This window comes from Lithobates pipiens, unplaced genomic scaffold (assembly GCF_037356315.1).
Source record: "Lithobates pipiens isolate NorthernLeopardFrog02 unplaced genomic scaffold, aLitPip1_a1.2 Scaffold_8, whole genome shotgun sequence".
Taxonomy (NCBI): Eukaryota; Metazoa; Chordata; class Amphibia; order Anura; family Ranidae; genus Lithobates; species Lithobates pipiens.
Window position 1 is genome coordinate 570,311,092 of NW_027507903.1, and position 24,422 is coordinate 570,335,513.

At 42.2% G+C, this 24,422-nt stretch overlaps 1 protein-coding gene across 2 annotated transcripts in view; it reads left to right on the forward strand.

Annotated features, from left to right (window-relative positions):
- The window catches only part of OLFM2 (olfactomedin 2), a 503,318-nt gene that overhangs the window by 372,740 nt on the left and 106,156 nt on the right, over window positions 1-24,422 (forward strand). For both annotated transcript variants that reach the window (XM_077470164.1, XM_077470165.1), the window contains exon 3: window positions 22,331-22,483. In XM_077470164.1, the coding sequence (XP_077326290.1) occupies window positions 22,331-22,483 (153 nt within the window). The remainder of the gene's footprint in view (window positions 1-22,330; window positions 22,484-24,422) is intronic.

Consider the following 24,422-nt stretch of genomic DNA (forward strand, 5'->3'; position numbering starts at 1 on the left):
GTCATGTGCTGTGTCAGTGGTCTCCAAACTGCAGCCCAGGGGCCAGATGTGGCCCTTTGCTTACCTTTATTAGGCCATGGAGCACTATTCCTTCATCTGACACCAATGATGGGACACCATTCCTCCCATTGGCACCAGTGATAGGGCACTATTCCTTCCACTGATACCAAGAATAGGGCATTGTTTACTCCCATTGACCCCCAGGCATTTTCACAAACCACAGTCTGGCCCCCCTCTAAAGTCTAAATGACAGTAAATTGGCACTTTGTTTATAAAGTTTGGAGACTTCTGGAGATGAGTGAATGTAAAGGGTACCTGCAGCTTTCTTGCCACTGTGGAGCCATCTGAACTGTACTTCTTCCCTCCACCCAGGTAAACAGGTAAAGATATCCTTTAGATACTTAAAACATTCTTACATAAAATGTCGCAACCCCCCCCCCCCCCATAACCCTTGTATTAAAGAGGAAGTAAATCATGATGGGTTTTACTTCCTCTGTTTCCCGGCAAAGGTAAAGCATAATGGGCTACTATGCAATGCATAGTAGCCCATTATGTGTCACTTACCTGACACAGGAGCCAGCGATGTCACCAATGTCACCTCTTCCACGGAGCGTCCATCTCCCTTCCGGGTATCATGGCTCCTGCGCTGTGATTGGCCATCACTCCCGCGCATGCGTGAGGCAGCCGCCACTAACGGCATGATCCCCGTTAGCAGCGGCATGCTCAGTGCACCTGACAGCGCTGTCTGTCTTTTGCAAATATCTCCTAAACCGTTTAGGTGTAGGAGATATTTCTTGCACCTACATGTAAGCCCTAATCTAGGCTTACCTGTAGGTAAAAGTGGTCTGTAAGGGTTTACAACCACCTTAAATAGTTATATAGACTATTCCAAAGAGCCCTTCTTGCTGTGTTTGGTCTATGCCTTTTTTCGTCTTCAATAAAACACTAATGGTCAAAACTGTCGTACATTTTTACTCCCCATGGTCCATTTCCCAAGCTATCAATTTTTATTATTTTGTTTATTCAATAGAAAGGATTGTGAATGCCAAAAATAAACTGTAACCACAATGCTTGCTATTAAATTTGAGCACATGCGTGTGTGTGTTTTATAGATTATGGTTTGTGCTCTTCGTTGTAATTAATTATTACGATAAATTACACCACCCCTGTAGTATTGAGCACTGGAGTGGGATTACATGGGGGGGATTATATTAAAACAATGTTGTGCATAGAGACTCCCGCAGAGTTTTTGTTGGAGGAGAATACACATAGACCCTGCATGCAGAACATGGAGCTGTAATGCACAGGAAAAAAGAAGGTGAGTCAGGACCGCCTCAGTAACAAACATAAGCAAAAAAATCCAAAGTGTAGTTCTGCTCTTTTTTTAATAACAAGCATGGTTTTGCACAGATCAGCCCTTATCTTCGTCTTTTTGGGTTGCCTGCCGGTGCTCCTGGCTCCTATCCGTCTGCTGAGTGCCCCATAGCAAGCTGCTTGCTATGGGGGCACTCATACAGGCTCACTCTGTGCCCATTGACACAAACAGTGCCTCTACTTCCTCCCCACTGGTGGTGATTAACAGCAGCAGAAGCTAATGGTTCCCTCTGCTGCCTCTGAGCCAGTGATGAGAGAGAGCAACAATCCTACTCTTGTTCACAGCGCTGGATCAACATTGGACTCGGGTATGTATGGGGGGGGTGGGGGGGCTTACGGGGCTGGACACAGAGGGGTTTTTACCTTAATGCATGGAATGCAATCTGGTTAAAAAAAACACCTTCTGCCTTTAGAACCACTTTAATGTCTAAACAGCTCACAGATTTTAGGCAAATCATATATAAAAAAAATGCTTGATCAGACAATAAGCCGGATTTTTCGAGTCACATAGGAGACACATAGAACGGGGTCACTGACAGAAGCCAGTATTGGCTGTGCAGTAAAACGTGAAATTTTCCATGAGCACAGTGGCCATAATAATTGCTTAAAAAATATGGAGTTTCTTAAATTGGAAGCATGTTAGCATTTTGTACAGCCAAACAATAAAAAAAAAAAAAGTTCAGTTTAAAAAAAAAGACAGCATGGTGTCCCCCCTCCTCTTTCAGGTCTGGTATAGATTTTAAGGAGAACCCCACGCCAAAAAAAAAAAAAAAACAGCTCTGCCTTCCTAAGCCAGAGAGTCAATTTCTCATGCTTGATGTGCATGTAATGATGGCCAATGTTCATATTTTGGGAAGATAACTGCTTAACCACTTAAGCCCTGAACCAATTTGCAGCCAAAGGACCAAGCCCCTTTTTGAGATTCGGCACTGTATCGCTTTAAATGACAATTGCGCGGTCATGCGACGTGGCTCCCAAACAAAATTGGCGTCCTTATTTTCTCACAAATAGAGCTTTCTTTTGGTGGTATTTGATCACCTCTGCGGTTTTTATTTTTTGTGCTATAAACAAAAATAGAGTGACAATTTTTAAAAAATACTATATTTTTTACTTTTTGCTTTATAAATATCCCCCAAAAATATATAAAAAAAACATTTTCCCCAGTTTAGGCCAATACGTATTCTTCTACATATTTTTGGTAAAAAAAATCGCAATTAGTGATTATTGATTGGTTTGCGCAAAAGTTATAGCGTTTACAAAATAGGGGATAGTTTTATAGCCCTTTTGTTAATATTTTTTTTTTTACTAGTAATGTGGCTGCAACATTATGGTGGATACATTGGCCATTTTTGACACATTTTTGGGATCAATGTCATTTATGCAGCAATCAGTGCTATTTAAATGCACTGATTCCTGTGTAAATGACACTCGCAGTGAAGGAGTTAACCACTAGGGGGCAGTGTAGGTGTTATGTATGACGTTGTGTTTTTTTATTGTAGAGGGCGTGGATTGGCATGTGACGTCACTGATCGTCTTTCCCTATAAAAGGGAACAGACGATCGTTGACAGCCACACAGGGAAGTACGGGGAGAGGTTTGTTTACACAGACCTCTCATCGTTCTTCAGCTCTGTGACCAGATCGCGGGACACCAGTGGCATTCGGGTCCACTGGTCCCGCGGCCACGGTCACGGAGCTCAGGACCGGGTCGGGAGCGTGCCACCGGCGGCGCACTCCCGACCCACGGCTGGGCACTTAAAAATCAAAGTACGTGCTTGTGCCCAGCTGTGCCATTCTGCTGACATACATCGGCGTGAGGCGGTCCTTAAGTGGTTAAAAAAATGTACAAAAGAAATGCAGTAAAGTTAAAAATTTGATTATCCTTCGACAGTGAAATAAAGAATGGTCAATGGTCCCAGACCCATCAACATGGGTACAAGGTGCTTTAGGGTGAGGGTGGCAGAGCCACTTTGCTCAGCCACCTCGCTTGACCCCCCCCCCCCTTTCCTGACCTGCCAGGCTGCATGTTAGACTAAGGGTCTGGTATGTATGTTACGGGGGACCCCAAGCAGTTTTTTTCATTTTGGCATGGGGTTCCCCTTAAAATCTATACCAGACCTGAAAGAGGAGGTGGATACCACGCTGTCTTTTTTTTTTTTTTTTACCGGAACTTTTTTTTTTATTATTTAGCTGTCAGCGGGTATACCCATTGACAGTTGTTAAGGACACGGCCGACTTCCCGGACCCGCTCCTTAACAACCAGCTTACACTGCTCCCTGATTGGGCAAAGTTATGCCCAATCAGGGTGCAAAATAAACATGTGCAGAATGAAAAAAATGTGTTTAGTTTAGTTTAGTTTAATTTTAGTTATTTACATAATTTTGTTTAGTTAAATTAATTGAATCTGTTTAATTTGTTTTCAGAATTTGTTTTGTTTATTCTTATTCAAATCCATTAGAATTTTTGAATTCGGATCGATATGAAAAGATTTCAAATCAATTTAGAATAGTTTTCTGATTTGAAAAGTTTTCTAATTCAAAACATTTTCCAATTTTCAAAGAGGATAAAATAGAATAGAAAATAAAGGTATAGAAAAAATATAATAGAAAAGAATATAACAGAAAATAAAATAATATAATATAATAGAGCAAAACAGGGGGCGTGGCTTGACGCTGTTCCGAGATGGCCGCCTGAATCCGGAGCTCCCGTCCGAGAGACCCTGCTTCATAAGCCCAGGCAAGTGATCATCGATCCTCCGGCCCAAATCTGACCCCCACACCACCGCAACATGTCAGCGGCGAGATCCCGGTCACCGCCGGAGCCCGACGCTCCCCCCGCCAGACAAATTCCTGAAATATTCAGGTCCCGGCCTGCTGGCAGCACCCGAGCCGCGGCCTCGAGTAGGCCGCGATCCCACAGCAGGAGCCCGCTCCGCGCACAGCCCGACGCAGACGCCAGGGATCAACCGGCAATCAGCCTGGAGGACTTGCGCAATGTCGCTGCTGACATCAAACGTACCCTTTCCGCAGCCATATCTGATCTCCGGACGGATATCCAAACCATGACGCTGCGAGTAGAGGACATTGAAACCACGCAGGCCCGCCATGACTCCTCACTATGCCAGCTGCAACAGCTCACTGAATCCCACGCCGTCCATCTAAGGGACATGAACAGGCATATGGAGGACCTTGATAACCGGGGGAGACGTCGCAACCTACGAGTCAGAGGTATCCCAGAAACCGTAGACCCTGGGCGCCTAACCCAGAGGGTCATTAACGTCTTCAACGACCTCCTCGAAAGACCTCCAGACACCCCGATTGTATTTGAACGTCTCCACAGAGCTCTACGCCCCAGAGGCCGCGACACTGACCCCCCGAGAGACGTCGTGTGTTGCCTGATCGATTTCCCCCTGAAGGAGGAAATCCTTCGCAAGGCCAGGGAGAGGAACCAAATCGTACACAGAGGGGTGACCATTAAAATATTCCAAGACCTGTCTAACATCACTCTCCAACGTAGGAGGGAACTTCGGCCGCTACTGGAAATACTGCGGAACAGAGCCATCCCATACCGCTGGAAGTACCCCTTTTGCCTATCTGTTTCTCACCAGGGCCGCACGGAAAACCTGAGAGTCCCAGAGGACCTCGACCACTTTTGCACTGCGCTGGACTTGCCCCAAGTGGACCTCCCTGACTGGTATAGCGACTTCAGATTCCCTACACTCCGTAGAGCTGCGTCGATGGAAGGAGTGGATGAAGCTGGCAACTACGCCATCGGCAGACGCCGCAGACAGGCGCACCAACCCCCTCACCACCGCTCCCCTCAAAGGAACGCCACCCCGCCGAGAAATGGGAGCCCCACTGCATCGCCTGCCCATCGCAGGCCCCGCCATAACTAAAACAACGTTCTTTATCTCTGTTTGCTACATGGCACCTGTTGTTAGAAATGCTGACTGTTATCGCAAAACCGCTCTGACGTTGCAAATGCCATCTTCGCCTGGAGACATCACTATCTACTAAATCCTCCCACCAGGTATGACAATCTGCTGGAGACTTTTTTCAACCGTATAACCCCCTGGATGCCCTCCATTGATGCCCTCCCCCACACATCTTGCAGGTTGCTGTGCTCTCTCTCTCTCTCTGCAAGGACCCCTCTTGCCCCAGACTTGTACGGTCTACTTTTACCTACCTACTCTGCGAACCTTGAAACATTGCCCCACTGCCCTACTCCTCGCGGCCCCCCTCCACGCATCCTGAACTGAATTCCCCAACGATGCTACATGAAAAGGACGCTCACCCACGGATTCCTTTGATGTTGAGACCCCACATTTTGCCCACTCTCTGCCTCTCTGGAGTGACTCACAGGACCCACTTCGGTCCGCCACAGACACTACTTGCCGAAACCTTTTATTTAACTATTTATATCTTAATATCCCTTCTACCCTTGGTTTGTATTTACTTACTTATTTGCCTTTTTTTTTTTCCTACATATATGTGCTCTCGGCAGCTCACTTATGGACTGTTTCCAACCGCATCACTGCTTCCATTGGAGTCGGGAGTGTGGTGTATGGTAAGAATAGCCTGTTGCCCCTCTGGGCACTTGCAACCACCTAACTTTTGCTTGCTTCACACCTGCTATCCTGATCTGATTTCTCTGCATTTTTGCCATTTATTTTTCCCTTTACGCGAGATTTATACTTTCCATTTCACAAAATGATTATTTAACGCTAGCACAGGTCCCCAGTCTCATGGGCTGAGCTTTTTTATCTTTTTTATCTTTTTTTATCTTTATCTTCTTTCCTCTCCTCACTCCCAACTCTGACTGCCGCAGGTTTTGTAAAATTATACCGTGTCTCTCAGGTGAAACATTTCCCTTTATTTCTTGTACCTATTGCAATGTCTGTTTCTCACGTTAAAGCATTTGTTGTGCCATTCTGAGCCTCTGTTATTAGTGTTTTATTTTAGTTATACTTGTTTGAATGTGCTTGCATATCACTGTTCCCCTACTATGTGCTTTAATCTGGAAGTTCTCCCTCCACATAACTCAACCTGTTTGGAGGCTACTGGCCCCCTCTGGCCTGCACAAGGCCTGTACCCACCCAGTTTACCTCTCCCCGGCCTTGGGCCTTAATCCTGAACTCGAACTTACACTTGCATTGCATTTTATCTTCTAGCTTTACCCCCCGCCTCTAGGGCTAAGTCACTAAACGTAGCTCAGATACTCCCCCTTCCTCTTATTTAAGTTATGGGGTTTTCATACTAATACCTTTTACTAAACCTCCCCGATCCCACACTATGTCACATATCTAATTGCCACGCATTGCCCTCTTAGGTCTCGAAGCGACGGAACCTCCTTTCACCTCGTGTAACTCCGCCCGCCACCCCCAAGCAACAGACGCTGGTAGTCAGTGTTGACCCGACTGGTGCCCTATTCGGAATTCCGAGGGTTGGCAGGCTCCACCCAAACACTGGTCCCTTCTTCCACTCCCCCTACCTGTTTTCTCGGGTACCCACCTCCCTTTTTGTAAACCGAGCTCTACTTTCCCCCCTACCCTCCCCCTCCTCCCTCCCTCTTCTCTTCTCTTCTCCCCTTCTCCCTTTTTCTCTGACCCTCCCCCTCCCCGAGACTCCCCCTCCTGTGAGCATCGCCCGCTACTCTTGCCTCTGAACCTCAACAAAATGTCCACTTCAGCACAACGGTCCACGAACATCTCCCTGAAGCTGGTTTCCCTAAATGCTAGGGGATTAAACATCCCGGAAAAACGCCATCAAATGCGATTAACGATGCAGAAACTGAAGGCAGACGTTGTCTTCCTTCAGGAAACCCATTTTTGCTCAAAATCAACCCCCAAATTATCCAATTACGCCTTCCCAGTGGAATTTCATGCAACGTGCCCCAACTCTAAAAGTAAAGGAGTCTCCATGCTTCTCTCCAAGCACTTTGCCTTTCAAGCTATAGACACTCTTGCAGATGTGAATGGTAGATTCTTATTTATCAAAGGAACGTTTAAAAATAGAATGATTACTCTAGCTAACGTGTACAGCCCTAATACCTCTCAAGTATCCTTTCTTCGGAAGATAATGCACCAACTAGGCTCTTTCGCTGAAGGGATGCTGATCCTGGGAGGTGATTTTAACGCCCCCCTGGATCCCTTGCTAGACACCTCCTCCGGGACCTCCAGCTTACCGTTTCGGGCACTTAAGCAGATCAGAAAAAGCCTGCATGAACTACTATTGCATGACACATGGCGAACACTGCACCCTAGAGACAAAGATTTCACCTTTTTCTCTACACCCCACAATAGGTACTCACGGATCGATTATCTTTTGGTCTCCCAGCAGGAATTACATTTCTTAACCAAGGCCTCGATCGAACCTATGACGTTCTCTGACCATCACCCTATCACAGCCCTTTTTACCTTCCCTGAACAATTGGAACGAACCAGTGTATGGAGACTGGATGCGAGTATCCTGACTGACGAAGTTAGAGTCCAGGAGGTCAGGGATTCCTTATCACATTATTTTGTAGACAATAACACGCCTGACGTCTCCCCTCTTACGCAATGGGAGGCACATAAATGCGTAATAAGAGGCAAATTTATCTCCCTGGCCTCCGCCCGCAAGAAAGAAAGAACGGCAGCTTTGACAACCCTTTACACGAAACTCAGATCTCTAGAAACTAAGCACAAGAAAACCCTAGCGGTAGACACACATACTGATTTACTGGATACTCGCACCCAGATCCAAGAAATACTGGGCTACCAGACGAGAAGAGCCTTTGCCCTCTCACAGAAATTTTTCTACGAACATGGGAACAAATCAGGTCGCCTATTAGCACGAGCGCTGAGATCCAAGAAGGCCAAAAACACGATTCACCTCATCCACTCCCCAAATGGCTCCACCCTTGAAACGAATGCCGATATTGCCCGGGAATTTGAGCGTTACTATACCTCCCTATACAACCTTAAATCTGACTGCCCACGCCCTCCAGATCCCCAAAAACGTCTTAATGACTTTCAGGCATACCTTTCGAGGCTTCCCCTCAAAACAGTTTCCTCTGACACCCTCCAGTCACTAGAGACACCTATCTCAGCGACAGAATGGCTTCAAGCCGTCAAACAATTGAAACCAGGCAAGAGCCCTGGTCCCGATGGGTTAACCTCTGCTTATTACAAGCTATTTGCTGAAACACTTCAAACTCCTTTCCTTAAGGCCTTCAATTCTGTCCCTACATCCAAATCCCTCCCCCGCAGTACCTTAGAGGCCCACATCACAGTCATACCCAAACCCGACAAAGACCCGACGATCACAAGCAGCTATAGACCAATTTCCCTACTCAACGTAGACGTCAAATTATTTGCCAAGATTCTGGCCAACAGACTTCTCCCTTTTATTCCAACCCTTATTTCCCCTGACCAGGTTGGTTTCGTTCCCGGGCGCGAAGCCAGGGACAATACCCTAAAGTCTATTAATATCCACCACATGATAACCCAAACTGAACAGAAAGCCTTCTTCCTGTCTCTAGATGCGGAGAAGGCGTTTGACAGAGTGGCATGGGACTATATGGAAGCGGTACTCCTTAATCTGGGTCTCGGCCCTCACATGATGTCCATGATCATGTCCTTATACTCAGCCCCCTCGGCACGGGTGCGGGTTAATGCCACTCTGTCAGACGCCTTCCCCATCAGTAATGGAACTAGGCAAGGCTGCCCCCTCTCCCCGATTTTGTTTATCCTCACTCTGGAACCCCTCCTCCAAACTCTCACCCTAAATAGTGATATTAAGGGCATCGTCACCCCACTTAAGGAATGTAAATATGCGGCTTTTGCAGACGACATATTGATGTTCCTCACAGACCCTATCACCACGATACCTATTATCCTATCGGAATTCAAAAAATGTCAAACCATTTCTAACCTCAAAATTAATTTCTCCAAGTCTTACGCCCTTAACATCTCCCTCCCAGAGACGATCCAAACGCAATGCGAATCGAACTTCCCTATCAGCTGGAAGAATGACTCCATCACATACCTGGGCACACAAATCCCGAGGTCACATAGCCGACCTGTATGCTAAAAACCACCTTCCCATCCTACTTAACCTTACGGCCGACCTTGAAAGATGGAACAAACAAACCCTCTCTTGGTTTGGCAGAATTGCGGTCCTTAAGATGAATGTCCTGCCACGCCTTCTATATATTCTCCAAACCCTAGCTCGCCCTAAACACCTCGGGGGCCTGGGCTTTCCGGACATACTCAACTATTATAGAGCAGTCCACTTAACTAGAATTGTTGATTGGAATGTTCGCGATCCCAACAAAGAATGGGTCTCTCTGGAGGCCTCCTTCTCCTCCTTCCCACTTGCATCCCTACCTTGGATGAAACTGTCCCACGCAACCTCCCCCACCATCTCCCACCCCCTCATACGCCCTACACTGAAATGCTTCCAGCAGATCTGTTCCCAAACCACAATCTCTTCAACCCCGGGACCCTTAACCCCGATCAAATGCAATCCAGACTTCCCGCATGGCCTATCCCCGGACTTCTTACTAGATCACTGGCCTAAAGACAGACTGAACGCCTACCACTTTTATAAGAGGGGGACACTTGCTTCCGCTCAGAACATCGCCAGTTCAGTTGATAGACCACCCATCCCTCCTTGGACCTACCTCTTGATCGCCCATTACCTGCGCTCCCTGAACGTGAATTCACAATGCTCTAGGGCACTCACTCTGTTCGAAACCCTGTGCACTCAATCTACCCCTCAAAGACATCTAATAGCGCTCACACACAACCTACTTTTTGATGGAGTGCGCCCAGGTTCTACCACTGCATGTAAACGTTGGGAGGAAGACCTTGCATTGCCAATCAATGACGAGCAATGGGAGGCTATCTTCCATACAATTCACAGGGGTTCTCTAAACGTCAGCGTTCAAGAGAACGGCTACAAAATTCAATCGAGATGGTACCGCACACCCTCCCTTCTTCACAAATTTGCCCCCAACACCACTGACATTTGCTGGAGATGTAACCAAGACAGAGGAACTCCTCTCCACATCTGGTGGTCGTGTCCCTCACTGCAGAATTACTGGAGAGAAGTTTGCAGACTCACCTCCCAAATTACCACATATGACATTGAGCCAACCCCATCCCAGTGCCTCCTTCACCTCTCGCCTTTGCCGAGACGTACTTACCATGGCTCTTTAGCTATGCATATGCTCAACGCAGCTAAACAGTGCATCCCTGTTCACTGGAGCTCATCCACGATTCCCTCCATTAAAGAATGGTTCATCAGAATCAGCAAAACGGCTGAAATGGAAGAATTGATTCACATATCCAGAGATACCCCCGCTAAATTCAACACAAAATGGGCCTGCTGGAAACACTTCCAGACTACTGCTGATTACCTGGACGCAAGCAAATAGAGACCTCTTGCTTCAAGGATTGGCTATAAAGTGTTACCTCTCATGATATTGATTCTCTTTGGAGATCATCAGGCCGGAAGGGCAAACAGGTTTGCTAACTATGCGTCAGCTTCCCTGCTCCGGGGGGTCCCGGGGAAGGGGACCCTACACTTCCCCAGCCTCTCCTGTACCTTTCCGTCCCTCTGATGCTGCTGCTTCCCTTCCCCATCACTCCCCCTCCCCCCCCTCCCTCTCTCTTTCTTTTTCACCCCTCTTTTCTTCTCCCACTCCCCTCTGTCCCTTATACTCCAACCCACGCACATAGATAGTCCACTGTACTTCATGTCACAGACCCCCAACATGACGTCACTCCAGCCCTTATCCACAGCGTTCTCCAGGAACATACAAGAAGCGACTTGGAAATCTATAATCTACTTTGCCCTACCATTTACCTATGGACCCCTCTGAAACAGACCCATCCCCTCTTGCCCAGAGCTCCGACCCCATCCCCCAGTTGGGCCCGCACACCTCACAGGGATAAATATTCCCTTAGCTCTCTGTTGCAGATCAAACCGAGTCCTCCTTATACTCCCCCCTCATATCAACTCCCCCTTCTTCCCACTCTTAGGAGTCGCCTTATGCCTAGCAGCCTATCCCCTCACACCTTATGCCTTTTTTTGGTCCCTTTAATCCAAGAATGTTCCTATATACAATCTTACTGAACTTGATGTATGTTTAATTTGAAATTCTGTTAACACTTGAATCCCCCCCGATTGTTGGGGATCTTACTGTATATCTGAACTTTTGTGCCTATTATCTCTTTTCAATAAAATCTATTTAAAAAAAAAAAAAAAAAAAAAAAAATAGAGCAAAACAGAACAAAATAGAATAGGAAATAAAAGTAGAGAATAGAATGGAATAGAATAGAAAGGCATAGAATACAAAAAATATATAAATAAATAGATTACAATCATCTTCTGAAATTTGAATAGAATAGAAAAGAAAAGAATTAAAAAAACAATTGAATAGAATTGAAATAATATACCATTTTCCAAAATTCAAATAGAATCAATTTGAATTTGAATGGAATAGAAAAGAATAGAGTAGAATAGAATAAAAAATAACATAATAGTATAGAAAAACAACAACAAAAAAAAAAACAGAATAGAGGAGAATAGAATGAATATAACAATCTTCCTATTCTAATATATGCTTTTTTATTCTAATCAAATTTGAATTGATTCTATTTGAATTTTGGGAAATGTCTCTATTCGTTCTATCCTATACTATTGTTTTTTTTTTTTTATTGTATTATTTTTCTATTTATTTATTCTATTTTTTTTCTCTTCTATTATTTTATTCTATTCTATTCTATTTTGTTCCATTCAAATGTATTCTATTCAAAATTAAAATTTTCGTAAGATGGTTATATTCATTCTATTCTATTATATTCTATTGTTTTTTTTTCTATACTATTCTGTTGTTTTTATTATAATCTAATCTTTTATATTTGAATTCAAATTAACTCAATTTGAATTTTGAGAAATGGTTATATACTTTCTATTCCATTCTTATGTTTTTTTTTTTATTCGTTTCTTTTCTATTCTATTATGGTCTAATCTATTCTGTTATTTTTATTATTTTCTGTTCTTTTCTATTCTATTATTTTCTTATGTATTTGAATTCAAATGTATTCTATTTGAAATTCGAATTTCAGAAGATGGATATATTCTTTCTATATTATTTAATTTTATTCTATTTATTTCTATTATATTCTAGTTTATTCAGTTCTTTTATTTTCTATTCTATTTTGTTCTGTTTTACTCGATTCTATTCTTTTATTTTCTGTTCTATTCTTTTCTTTTCTATTATTTTTTTTTCTATTATATTTCTTTATTTTCTATTTTATTTACACTTATACAATTCAAAAATGATTCAAATTTGAAAACAATTCTAATTTGAAAACAAAATGTGGTGTAAAAAAGTAACCCTGTGCTGCCTGAACTAGTAGTAGCAGCTAACACAACAAACAGATATTTTTGCTATATTTAAGGAAGTGCATAAGTGTAGCGCTAAAGTGTTTAGGTTAACTGATATAGCCAAACTATTACCAATGAAATGTGAATTACAAAATTAATATAAATTAAATCTACAGACTAATAAATAATATCAAAAATTATATATCACACAGAATTCCACATGTGAATGGTGCCATGTGAATTACTAAAACAATAAAACAAATTTTGTGCAGAAGCTTGGATATTTATGTCCCTGAAAGGATATAAAGTCCACAGTGTATATTGAGAAAATTGAAGATCCTAAACCACTGCATTGGCATCAAACATGAAAGATGAAAATTTAAACCACCAGTGCAGCAAAACCACCACCGAAGCAGATGTAAGCTTACCGGATGGTTTGAACTCAAAAGAATGTAAGTTCTATGAGTCAAACAGGCTTGTATTATCAACCGACAGCCAAGATGGAGTCTTGGGAATCTTCAATGACTGAGACCCAACACATCCCAAAACTTATGGAAAATCCGTCTCCATAGAAAGGTGATTGTGCATCAGATGGTACCAGATTTCAATCAATAGGATAAAAGAAATAGAGAAACAGGGCCACATAGCATCATTAATGATTACAATTTTAATAAAAGCAAAACACTGTGACACCCCAGACGAAGTCTAATGAGACGAAACGCATCGGGAAGGACTCCACTGCCACCGCAATTTTATATAAGGTGCTTGAAATCACTTCCTAAATGTAAGTGTTATATCAATTAACCTAAACACTTATTCACGTCCTAATTTGAAAACAATTCAAAAATTATTTGAATTTGAAAACGATTCAAATTTGAAAACTATTTGAAAATTATTCGAATTCGAATTTCGTCCAAATTTTTTTTCGTTATTTCGGATTCGTCTTAAACTCGCTACTATTGTAATTTGGAAATTCGGATAATCCAAATTTCCAAATAATGAAAATTCATCTGAATTTAAATTTGGAATGAAACAAACTGCACATGTCTAGTGTGTTTAGTCAGAATGCACTGTGCAGCTTGCAGTGCATTGCAGGGTGTTAGGCAGGGCAAACACCCTGCAAATCCGGGTGTTCAGTTAATGGTCGAACAGGCAAATGAGGACAAGGGTCTCTTCCTGACAACCCTGGGCTGTGGTTGTCGGAGTCTGCGGGCGGGGGGGCTTATTGGAATCTGGACAAAGGGAGCCCCCAGATCCCGGCGCCTCCCTATGGGAATGGGGAGGGGTACATAGTACCCATTCACCCAAAAAATTTAAAAATAAAGAAAAACAGGAGACAAGTTTTTGACAAAACATTTAGCCCAACACTTGTGGTTGCCTTGGAAGTATTCAACATGGTTACAATAAGGATAATTGTGTATGTATGGATCTATGGTTATTTTTGGGGCTGTATGTAGCCAAAATGGCTTGTCTGGTCAGGTTGGTAAGACCCTGAATAAGTTCAAATAGGGTACCTAATTATTTAGGTTCTAAGTAAGGTCAAATCAAGAAGTCTCAAGGCTCTACAGAAGAAACCATGAAACTTCTGAACAGAGCAACTTGCACCAGCTCTAATGTAACCTTGTAGGCTTCTATAGCGGTAATTTTGCCAGTGCAGTCATATAAATCATATAAATGTGTATGTATTAAAGACAGAAGAGCCATTCAAGGAAAATCAAGAATATTCAGAAGTCCCATTATTTATCTGGAAACCTGACCTCTAAGTTATCCCTAAGGTCTGTTTAAGAGGCATATTTAATTGCTATGTCACCAATACTAGCAAACTCTTCGTGCTTTTCAGACTTTAGGAGAGAAGAGAATTTCCTTTTTTAATCTGTAGGTCAAGTACATATTAGAGCGAATGACACCACGTCTGCACATGATTGCACAGTAAAACACATACATACATCCAAAACACTGTATCCTTAAGCCGCGTACACACGGGCAGACTGTATGGCCAACTTAGTCCGCCGAAACACATTTCAGCGGACAGTCCGCTCGTGTGTGGGCTTCAGCGGACTTTTTCAGCGTGCAGTCTGGCGTACTAAGTATTTCGGAATTTCCGTAATACTGTCCGTCATACTTTGGTTTCAGCAGACAATCCGCTCGTGAGTAGGCTAGTTCGACCGGACTAAGAATGACGCATGCTCAGAAAGGATTTACACGGCGGAAGATTGCATTGCTGTGTATTGGACTTCCTATTTCTAGTCCCGTCGTACGTGCTGTACACGTCATCGCGCAAGCTTTCGATGGACTGTTTGGATATCCGTGTGTGGTCAAGTCCGTTCATTCGAAAGTATGACGGACTGTCCGTCGGATTGTATGACGGACTAAGTAGGCCATACAATCCGCCCGTGTGTACGTGGCTTTACCGAGGATACATCTGTAGTATGGCAAATGACCTCTAGAAAAACATTCATGCTGCTATTTATATGTGTATATACAGGGCCGTCTTTAATATAGATTGGACCCTGGGTAAAATTTTTCTTCCCCCCCCCCCATGCAATTTCCCTCTTCACCTACTCTGAGACATACAATAAATAGCAGCTAGGCTTAAAATCAGTTTTCTGTATCAGATCAGGCAGCAATTGCGATTGGTTTCCAGCAGTTACAGCACATCATTACTGCTTACTGACTAGTTGCTAGAGGTTACAGCACACATTACGGCTCACTGATTAGTTGCTAGAGGTTACAGCACATCACCTCCTCACAGCAGGGGAGCATGATATACATAGGAATGCCGCATTTATTTACATATCAATGATATCCACCAAGTTCTAACTTACAGAAGAGCAGAGATGAAAGAGCAAATGACAATCTTTTCTTTGAGTGGTTCAATGCAGTGTATTGCATTGTTCACTTTGCTGAGCAAATATTTAGAATATTGGTGAACTAATGAAAAGTCATTCAAAGGACCACTTACTAGTGGTTAACACTAAAGGACAAAAACCTTATAGCCTGTCCTTTAAGAAAGCATATGCACCTTTCTCCTGCAAATTTTTATACCAGTGACATTAAAGGGGGCAGGATTTTCAACCCATAACCCCCTGCAGTTTTGAGAGTGTGAACCAACTTCGATTCTCCAGGGTGATGAGTGATCACACAGGGGGCAGGGGCTCCTGCTTTTTTTTTTTTAGTGCAACAGCCACTCTGCCAGAGCTGTAGGGAATTTTTGACCCAACCAGTCCATGGGAAGTGCAGATCAGCTGATTTGTCTGAACTTGTTTGGTCTTAGCTACTTTGGTTTCATCTCTATTAAGCCGCGTACACACGGGCGGATTGTCTGCCCAACTTAGTCTGCTGAACCGTGTTTCAGCGGACAATCCGCTCGTGTGTGGGCTTCAGCGGACTTTTTCAGCGGACAGTCTGACGGACTTTGTCTTTCGGAATTTCCGTAATTTTGTCCGTCCAAACTTGGTTTTGTCCGTCCAAACTTGGTTTCAGCGGACAGTCTGCTCGTGTGTAGGCAAGTTGGACGGACTAAGTATGGCGCATGCTCAGAAAGGATTTACACGGCCGAAGGTTGCATTGCAGTGTATTGGACGTCGTTTTTCTAGTCCCGTCGTACGTGCTGTACACGTCATCGCGCAAGTTTTCAGCGGACTGTCTGTTCATCGTGTGTGGTCAAGTCCGTTCATTCAAAATTTGGACGGACTGTCTGTCGGATTGTCTGACGAACTTAGTTGGGCAGACAATCCGCCCGTGTGTACGCGGCCTAAGGCTCCTTTCACACTGACTGACCGTTCAGGTCCGCCTGTCAGTTTTGATGGCGGACCTGAACGGGTGCTCCATGCTGGTCTATGGAGCAATGGATGTCAGCGGAGATATGCCCGCTGACATGTGACCCTACACCCGGATCCATCGCGATCAGATCCGGTGAGATCTGATGAAAACGGACATGCTGTCCGTTTTCATCCCATCTCTCCATAGAGACCAGTGGCGCTGGACAAGCCCCTCCCCACTCAGTGAGCAGAGAGGGACCTGTCATCCGACCAGCTCAACGGAGAGATCTCCCGCTGAGCTGACTCTGTGGAAGCGGTGTCCGTCTCGTGTGAAAGGGGCCTAAAAGAGCACTGGGACTAACTAAATAAATTGACTTTGAGATAATATCTCTGAGCTTTACTATATTATACCTGAGCACCAAGATAATGGGGTTTACAAAAGGTTCAAGTTTACAAAAGGTAAAAAGACCGTTCACTATGTAAGTGAAGTTGGACTTTGCAAGGGGATTGGCCCCAGAGCTTAGTGAATGTGCCAAAACTGCACTATGGAAAGAATACCCAATCACATGCAAGGAAATTTAAAATAAAGCATTTTTGCTTGTACATGATTGTATGTTGGCAAAGCTTTACCTCATTCAAGTTCTGGGGCAAATTCCCTTGCAAAGAGCAACCTCCCTTGCAAAGCGACAGTCTATTTGTCTTTAGTAAATTACCCCTAGGGGTGAGCCGGACACCCCCCGGTTCAGTTCGTAGCAGAACATGCGAACAGGCAAAAAGTTTGTGTGAACACCATTAAAGTCTATGGGACACGAATATACAAAATCAAAAGTGACAATTTTAAAGGCTTATTTGCAAGTTATTGCTGTAAAAAGTGTATGGGGACCTGGGTACTGCCCCAGGGGACATGTATCAATGCAAAAAAAGTTTTAAAAATGGCTGTTTTTTCAGGAGCAGTGATTTTAATAAAGTTTAAAGTGAAACAATAAAAATGAAATATTCCTTTAAATATCATGCCTAGGGGGTCCCATGTGTCTGCCTGTAAAGTAGCGCATTTTTCCCATGTTCATAACAGTCCTGCAGCAAAATTACATTTCTAAAGGAAACAATGTAATTTAAAATTGCTTGTGGCTGTAATGTATTACTGGATCCTGGCAATATACATAAAAAAAATCATTGAAAAAAACAGCGTGTATTTCCCCCAGTCCATTACCAGGCTCTTCAGGTCTGGTATGGATATTAAGGAGGACCCCAGGCCAAATTAAAAACAAAATTGGTGTGGGGGTCCCCCCAAAATCCATACCAGTCCCTTAAGGTCTGGTATGGATTTTGGGGGGGACACTCACACCATTTTCGTTTCAAATTTTGGCACAAGGTTCCCCTTAAAATGCATAACAGACCTGAAGAGCCTGGTATTGGACTGGGGGGATCCCCACGCCACTTTTAAAAAAAAATGTTTGCATAGGGTTACCCTTAACCACTTCAATAAACAATATTATATATACTACACTGCCTGAATATAGATTATACACTGAATATCTAAGCTACACTAAATGCAGAGTATATACTAGGCTGTGAATACATATCAAATATACCAAATACACTGCCTGTACTGGCTCAATAAAGATTCTACACTGAATACCTAATTTATGCTAAATGCAGAGTAAATATATATATATATATATATATATATATATATATATATATATATATATATATATATATATATATATATATATCTACACTGCTTGGTAGGATTTTTGCACATATTTATATACAGGTCAGATGCATGCTTTGGCCCATCATACGACGCCAATGCACCGCAGCACTCGAATTTGCCACAAACACCCCATAATGTTCTAAATTCGGCGAACAGGCAAACTTACGTTTGACGGAAATTTTAGGCTCATACGTAATTACCCCCCAAATCTTATGCCGCGTACACACGACAGGACTTAAGTCCGGCAGACTTTTGACGGAGTTCTGACGGAATTCTGACAGAGTTCTGACGGACTTTCCGAATGAACGGACTTGGCCACACACAATCACACCAAAGTCCGACGGATTCGAATGTGATGACGTATGACTGGACTAGAATAAGGAAGTTCATAGCCAGTAGCCAATAGCTGCCCTAGCGTCGGTTTTAGTCCGTCAGACTAGCACACACACGAGCGGATTTCTGGGTCCAGCAGAGTTCTGTCGGAAAAATTTGAAACATGTTCCATTTCTAAAGTCTGTCAGACTTTTGCAAATCAAAAGTCCGCTGCAGCCCACACACGATCTAATAGTCTGCCGGAATTGTTCCGTCTGACTTTTGATGTTGAAAAGTCCGGTCGTGTGTACGTGGCATTAGAATTCTGACATATCACAGGTTATATCTAGTAGTCAGTCACATTCAACTGGAGTTGTTTTCAACATTACAAACCAATTTTAGTTAAATGTGACTAATGGATGCTAGATATACAATGACTTGGATTAATGAGATTCTTCACAGACATGTTATTATTTCTGTGTAGTGCTTGAGTATTGAGTTAAATTCTTAGCTGCCAATATTGTAGCATATATTCATGCAGTAAGTGTGCTCCCTGGAGTCTTGTGTGTCTGGAATGTGAAGAATTCATTTTCAACTTTCAGATACACTCCAAGCCTGTTTTTCTGCCTTCAATACCTTTTGAGCAACTGTAGTAAGTGAAGTCAGGGCTCTTGATGTAAAAAAAAATGCTGTCTTTCAGTGGCTTACAAATTGATAAAGTCACTGGCAGCAAGCATTTCCAGATAAAGAGGTCAGCAATAGCATCCTCTATGTTTCTTTCAGCACAGGTTTGGAGGGTTCTCTAATGACCCAAGCCCCAGTGTAGCACTTTGGACCTCCCAAGGCAACAGTTTGGTGAAGGGCCTTTTCTGTCCTAGCATGACTGTACCCCCTGCACATAAAGCCAGCTCCATAAAAATGGCTTCATAAAAACATGGCTTGGTGAGTTTGGTGTGAACAAACTTGAATGTCCTTGACCTCAATCCTATTCAACACCTTGGATTTCAATTGGAATTTGAGCTAGGTCTTCATGCCCAACATCAGTATCTAACCTCACACTGTACCCCCCTGCACATAAAGCCAGCTCCATAAAAATGGCTTCATAAAAACATGGCTTGGTGAGTTTGGTGTGAACAAACTTGAATGTCCTTGACCGCAATCCTATTCAACACCTTGGATTTCAATTGGAATTTGAGCTAGGTCTTCATGTCCAACATCGGTATCTAACCTCACACATGTTTATTTTGTCTAAATGGGAACAAATTTCAATAGACACCCTCCAGTTGCCTTCAAAAAGCTTTCCTAGAAGGTGGACAACTTCATATCCATGCCTATGGATTTAGAATAAGATGTCCAGCAAGCTCATATAAATATGGCAGTCAGGTGATACACAAACATAATATAAATGGCAATCTAGGGCATGTTTTATAATAAAATAAGAATACATGAGGATGGACATTGTATAGCCCTAAGAAAAATTGCCATAGTGAGGAATGTGTTTACAGATAAACCACAATGCACCTAAGCATTTCCAGCACCACAAATACAGATCTAAATATCTCTACATAGTCAGCAATTGTTTGTATCTCACTTGGGACATAATGATCTGCCCTGTTTCCCAAGATATTCACTACCTAAATTAACCGCAGCTAAATTAAACAATTAATATCAAGTAAAAACATTGCTTATTTAATTAAACAGAGGTTAATTTAATTAGAAAATTGTATGGGGAAATAGAACTAACCCATTATCTCCCAGCTACAGAAAGAGAGTTTGGAACTTTACCCGTTATAATATTGTGTTATCTGTAGGGGCCACATTTCTTTAAGTACTGTGCAAGTGAAAAAAAGCTGAAATAGTAAAAAATATGAAATTGCTGTTTTTCTTTATATATAGGACAAGTTTTAGAATCCTTACTACATTTTAGCAGAATATTCTTTTAAATAAAGAACAGTCTTGACATTGTCTTTTGCCATTAGTGTCAAAGCCATCATGACACACTTGTCATTTTACAGCACTCTGTAAATGTATTCATTTGTGTATTCTTCTTCTTCTATATTGAAGGTATTATTGGAATTCGCTATTGAAAGCCTTACCATGTTAATAAGCTTATTGAATATAGTGCATAGAATTAGTTCTTTGGGATACAGAGAATCATTTTAAAGTATTCATACTGTATAAATCTTGCAAAATACACTGTGTATGGTATTAAGCACTGGGACCTTGGGTCAAGAGAAAAACCTTTGTATACAGAATAAAGCTTGGTAAATGCAGAACTATACACAGTACTGTATATATGAATGTGTGTATGTATATATATATATATATATATATATATATATATATATATATATATATATATATATATATATATATATAAATATGAATGGACTTCACTTATTCAGAATTTGCATAGAGAATAAGCTAAATTATAGATTTATGGAAGACAAATAGATAGGTAGATAGATAGATAGATAGATAGATAGATAGATAGATAGATAGATCGATAGAATGGATGTCAACTATCCCAGATTTAATCTGCACCTCAGTCCCAATGATGCCGTATCCTGGGTTGTGTCCCAAGTTCACAGCATCACCGTTATTTGAAGGAATTTAACAATGCACAGTAACTCAAAAAGGGGTATTAGATGAGATGATAGTGGGTGTTCCTACGTAATTAGTAATCAGACCACCCAGGAAGTGGGTATGATATAGGAGAGTCCACCCAGAAAGAGGCCAGGATCGAGGTAGGATCACCCAAGTTTGGCATGTCAAGTGTGGGCAGTGGGCAGAGTGAGTTTCCCAGGCACTGGAAGATGTTGGTAAGTATGAGATAGATAGAAACAAAAACTTTACAAGTTGATCGAGATACAAAACAGAGATACAGTAGATAGGGCCCCCCTTCTCTCCTAGGGAGATATAGCTTGGTAAAATCTATACATGGTTTTTGGTATTAGCAGGTTATTGAATTGTGCACTTGGAAGCTTGTTGTATGCAGAGAATACTTTACTTTCTTGGAAGATATCTTTATCATGGCTTTACATCTTGTAGACAGGAAGAGAACACAAACGAGTGCATTGAGCATAGATAGGCAATACATCCTGTTATATTGTAGAATATAAGGACTATACACTATAATGCCACAGCACCACCTGCTGCACAGATAGATATAATGCATACAGTATTGTCAGTTTATTAACATCTTTACATTACATGCTGTTGTTCTTTCAACATTTGGAACCCCATGAAAAGTATGTTAATGCTTCAGAGTGTTTATGTCTGAATGTCTGATTGATAGACCAATTGTTTGGAGAGCATAAAAGAGCTTTACAAATGTTAAATTAATATATGACATGTGCCCAGGAGCAAAATGGGTAGCTTCATGCAGGTTTCCAATCCCCTTACTATTCAAGATATTAATGGTGAATAATTTAGATGATATATCGAGGAGGGGTCACATCCTACTTTTATACCTAGATAAGTAACCCGCTGAAAAGGGAGATATGGGGGACCATATTTTTGATTTACAAAGATTTAAAGGCAATGCCTCACTTTTAGAGAAATTAATTTGCAGGCCAGAAAAAGTTTGATAAGTTGTTAGTGTATCTGATACTGTAGATAGATAGATAGATAGGTAGATAGATAGATAGATAGATAGATAGATAGATAGATAGATAGATAGATAGATAGATAGATAGAAATGTCCAAAATTTCAAAGATGGTCAAACTGCCATAAATTCTTCCCAGGAAACAAATGAACAAAGGACCTGATTGTTTGTATCATTTACAGGTACAGAATATCTCGCAGTCCATGGAGGTCCTTGACCTACGAACATTTCGAGATCTGCAGTATGTGCGCAACACTGAGTCATTAATGAAGGTCCTGGACACCAAGCTGAGGGCCACCGACAGCCAGAGAAGTATTAATGCTAAAAGCTTTCAGGTACCGTAAAATGAACAGCACATTATCTGTGATTATCCAACAGGGTCTAGACTCTAGAGTGTTTATATTCATTGACAGAAAGGAAAGCACTTCTGTGTAGCAGAGCTTTTATGCAAGAAATTAGAATGCCTGCAATGTGAGCTTCACAGCCTTGAAACTTTTTTTAATGCTTTTCGCTGACAGTGGAGAGACTGGCTAATTGCTGGCATGCTCTACTATCCTCTTCCACTTACTAAAAGTTGTATTGTATTGTTTGGATGAATTTGGTTTCCTGTATGTACATTATGTCTTGTAGTCTTGCCAAAATGGAACTACTTGGGCAAGCATATAGGTTCAGTAGGATTGAGCTGGGGTTTGTATGCCTTCCTTGTACGGTAGGAACATATTTCTGTGAGCTAAGGATCATGTGTCAAACTTAGAGGTCCGTTCATAATAAATTTGTTGTGCAAATACCTCAAGCAGCCATCACAAATATTAGACACAATGGGGGTTATTTACGAAAGGCAAATCCACTTTGCACTACTACAAGTGCAAACTACAAGTGCAAAGTCCACTTGAAATTGCACTGTAAGTGCACTTGGAAGTGCAGTCGCTGTAAATCTGAGGGGTAGATCTGAAATGAGGGAAAGCTCTGCTGATTTTATCATCCAATCATGTGCAAGCTAAAATGCCTTTTTTTATCCTTGCCTGTCCCTCTCGGATCCACATTGACTGCACTTTGCACTTGTAGTTTGCACTTGTAGTGCAAAATGAATTTGCCTTTCGTAAATAACCCCCAATGTGTGTAATGTTTATTTCCAATTATCGTCAGCTTCATCCAGTGGACACATTGTGCTGTTTTCCTAAAATACCTCCATCAGGAAGATAGCATACAATGGCCACTGGAAGGAGTTGACGGTCATAGGAAATAAAAATTGTACACACATTATGGCACTTATTTATGGGCGGCTGTGCAAATGTGAACTGCAAGAATAGACCCCAAAGTGTTCCATGGTTCCTCATTGATTGGTGAAAGGTAGGTGTTTCTAAAGAACATGTTTTTTTGTGACACGTCTTTTCACGTCTTCCAACATCAGCTTCCTTTGGCATCTCAGAGCTGTTCAGGGACCAGTGCTGGTAGATGCTGTGGTCGAAAGTCTGAAAAGGGGCCCAGTAGTTATTTTATGGCTACTATATGTTACTGACCATGAATCCCGCTTTGATCAATGTCTGAATAGGGACGCATCCACACTCAGGGCCATCAGCTCAACATATCCTGTTAGTACTGGTTCAGGGGGCAATTTCCCCTCATGCCTCTCAACCCAGTCATTCCCTGGTGTAGACTTATTTGCTCAAGCCGTGGCCAAATCTTCAGATCAGGAAAATGCCATTTGCGAGGCTTCCAGTCAACTGTGGGAAATGTGTACACCTATATTCATAAATGTATACTGCTGGTAAAACCTTTTTTGTATCTTCACCTTCAGATTTACCAATCCACAGGAGGGAAACATTAGTGATGGTCGAGAGCCTTGGGTTGGACTAGATGTATACTCTGTTTATATTTTATAACTCTCAGCATGTACAGTACCATGAGAGATTCATGCTGTAGGCTTATACTTTGAACTGTGTGACTTTAGGCTGGATTCACACCTATTCATTTTTAGTGCTTTTTGCATTTTGCAGATTCACACCACAGAACGTGTTCCATAGGAAACCATGGTAAATGGACTGTAGTGCAAATCTGCAAAATGCAAAAAGCACTAAAAATGCATAGGTGTGAATCCAGCCTTAGGGTTGGTTTGCTAAAGACGTAGAGCATGCTCAATTAGAAAAGTAAATTTTACTTAGCTTAGTGAATGTGATAAAAAAAAAAACACTTTGTAAAACATACCTTACCACAAGCAAGACAAATCAAAAAAAACAATGTTTGATGTAAATCAGCAGAGCTTTAGCTAGTTTC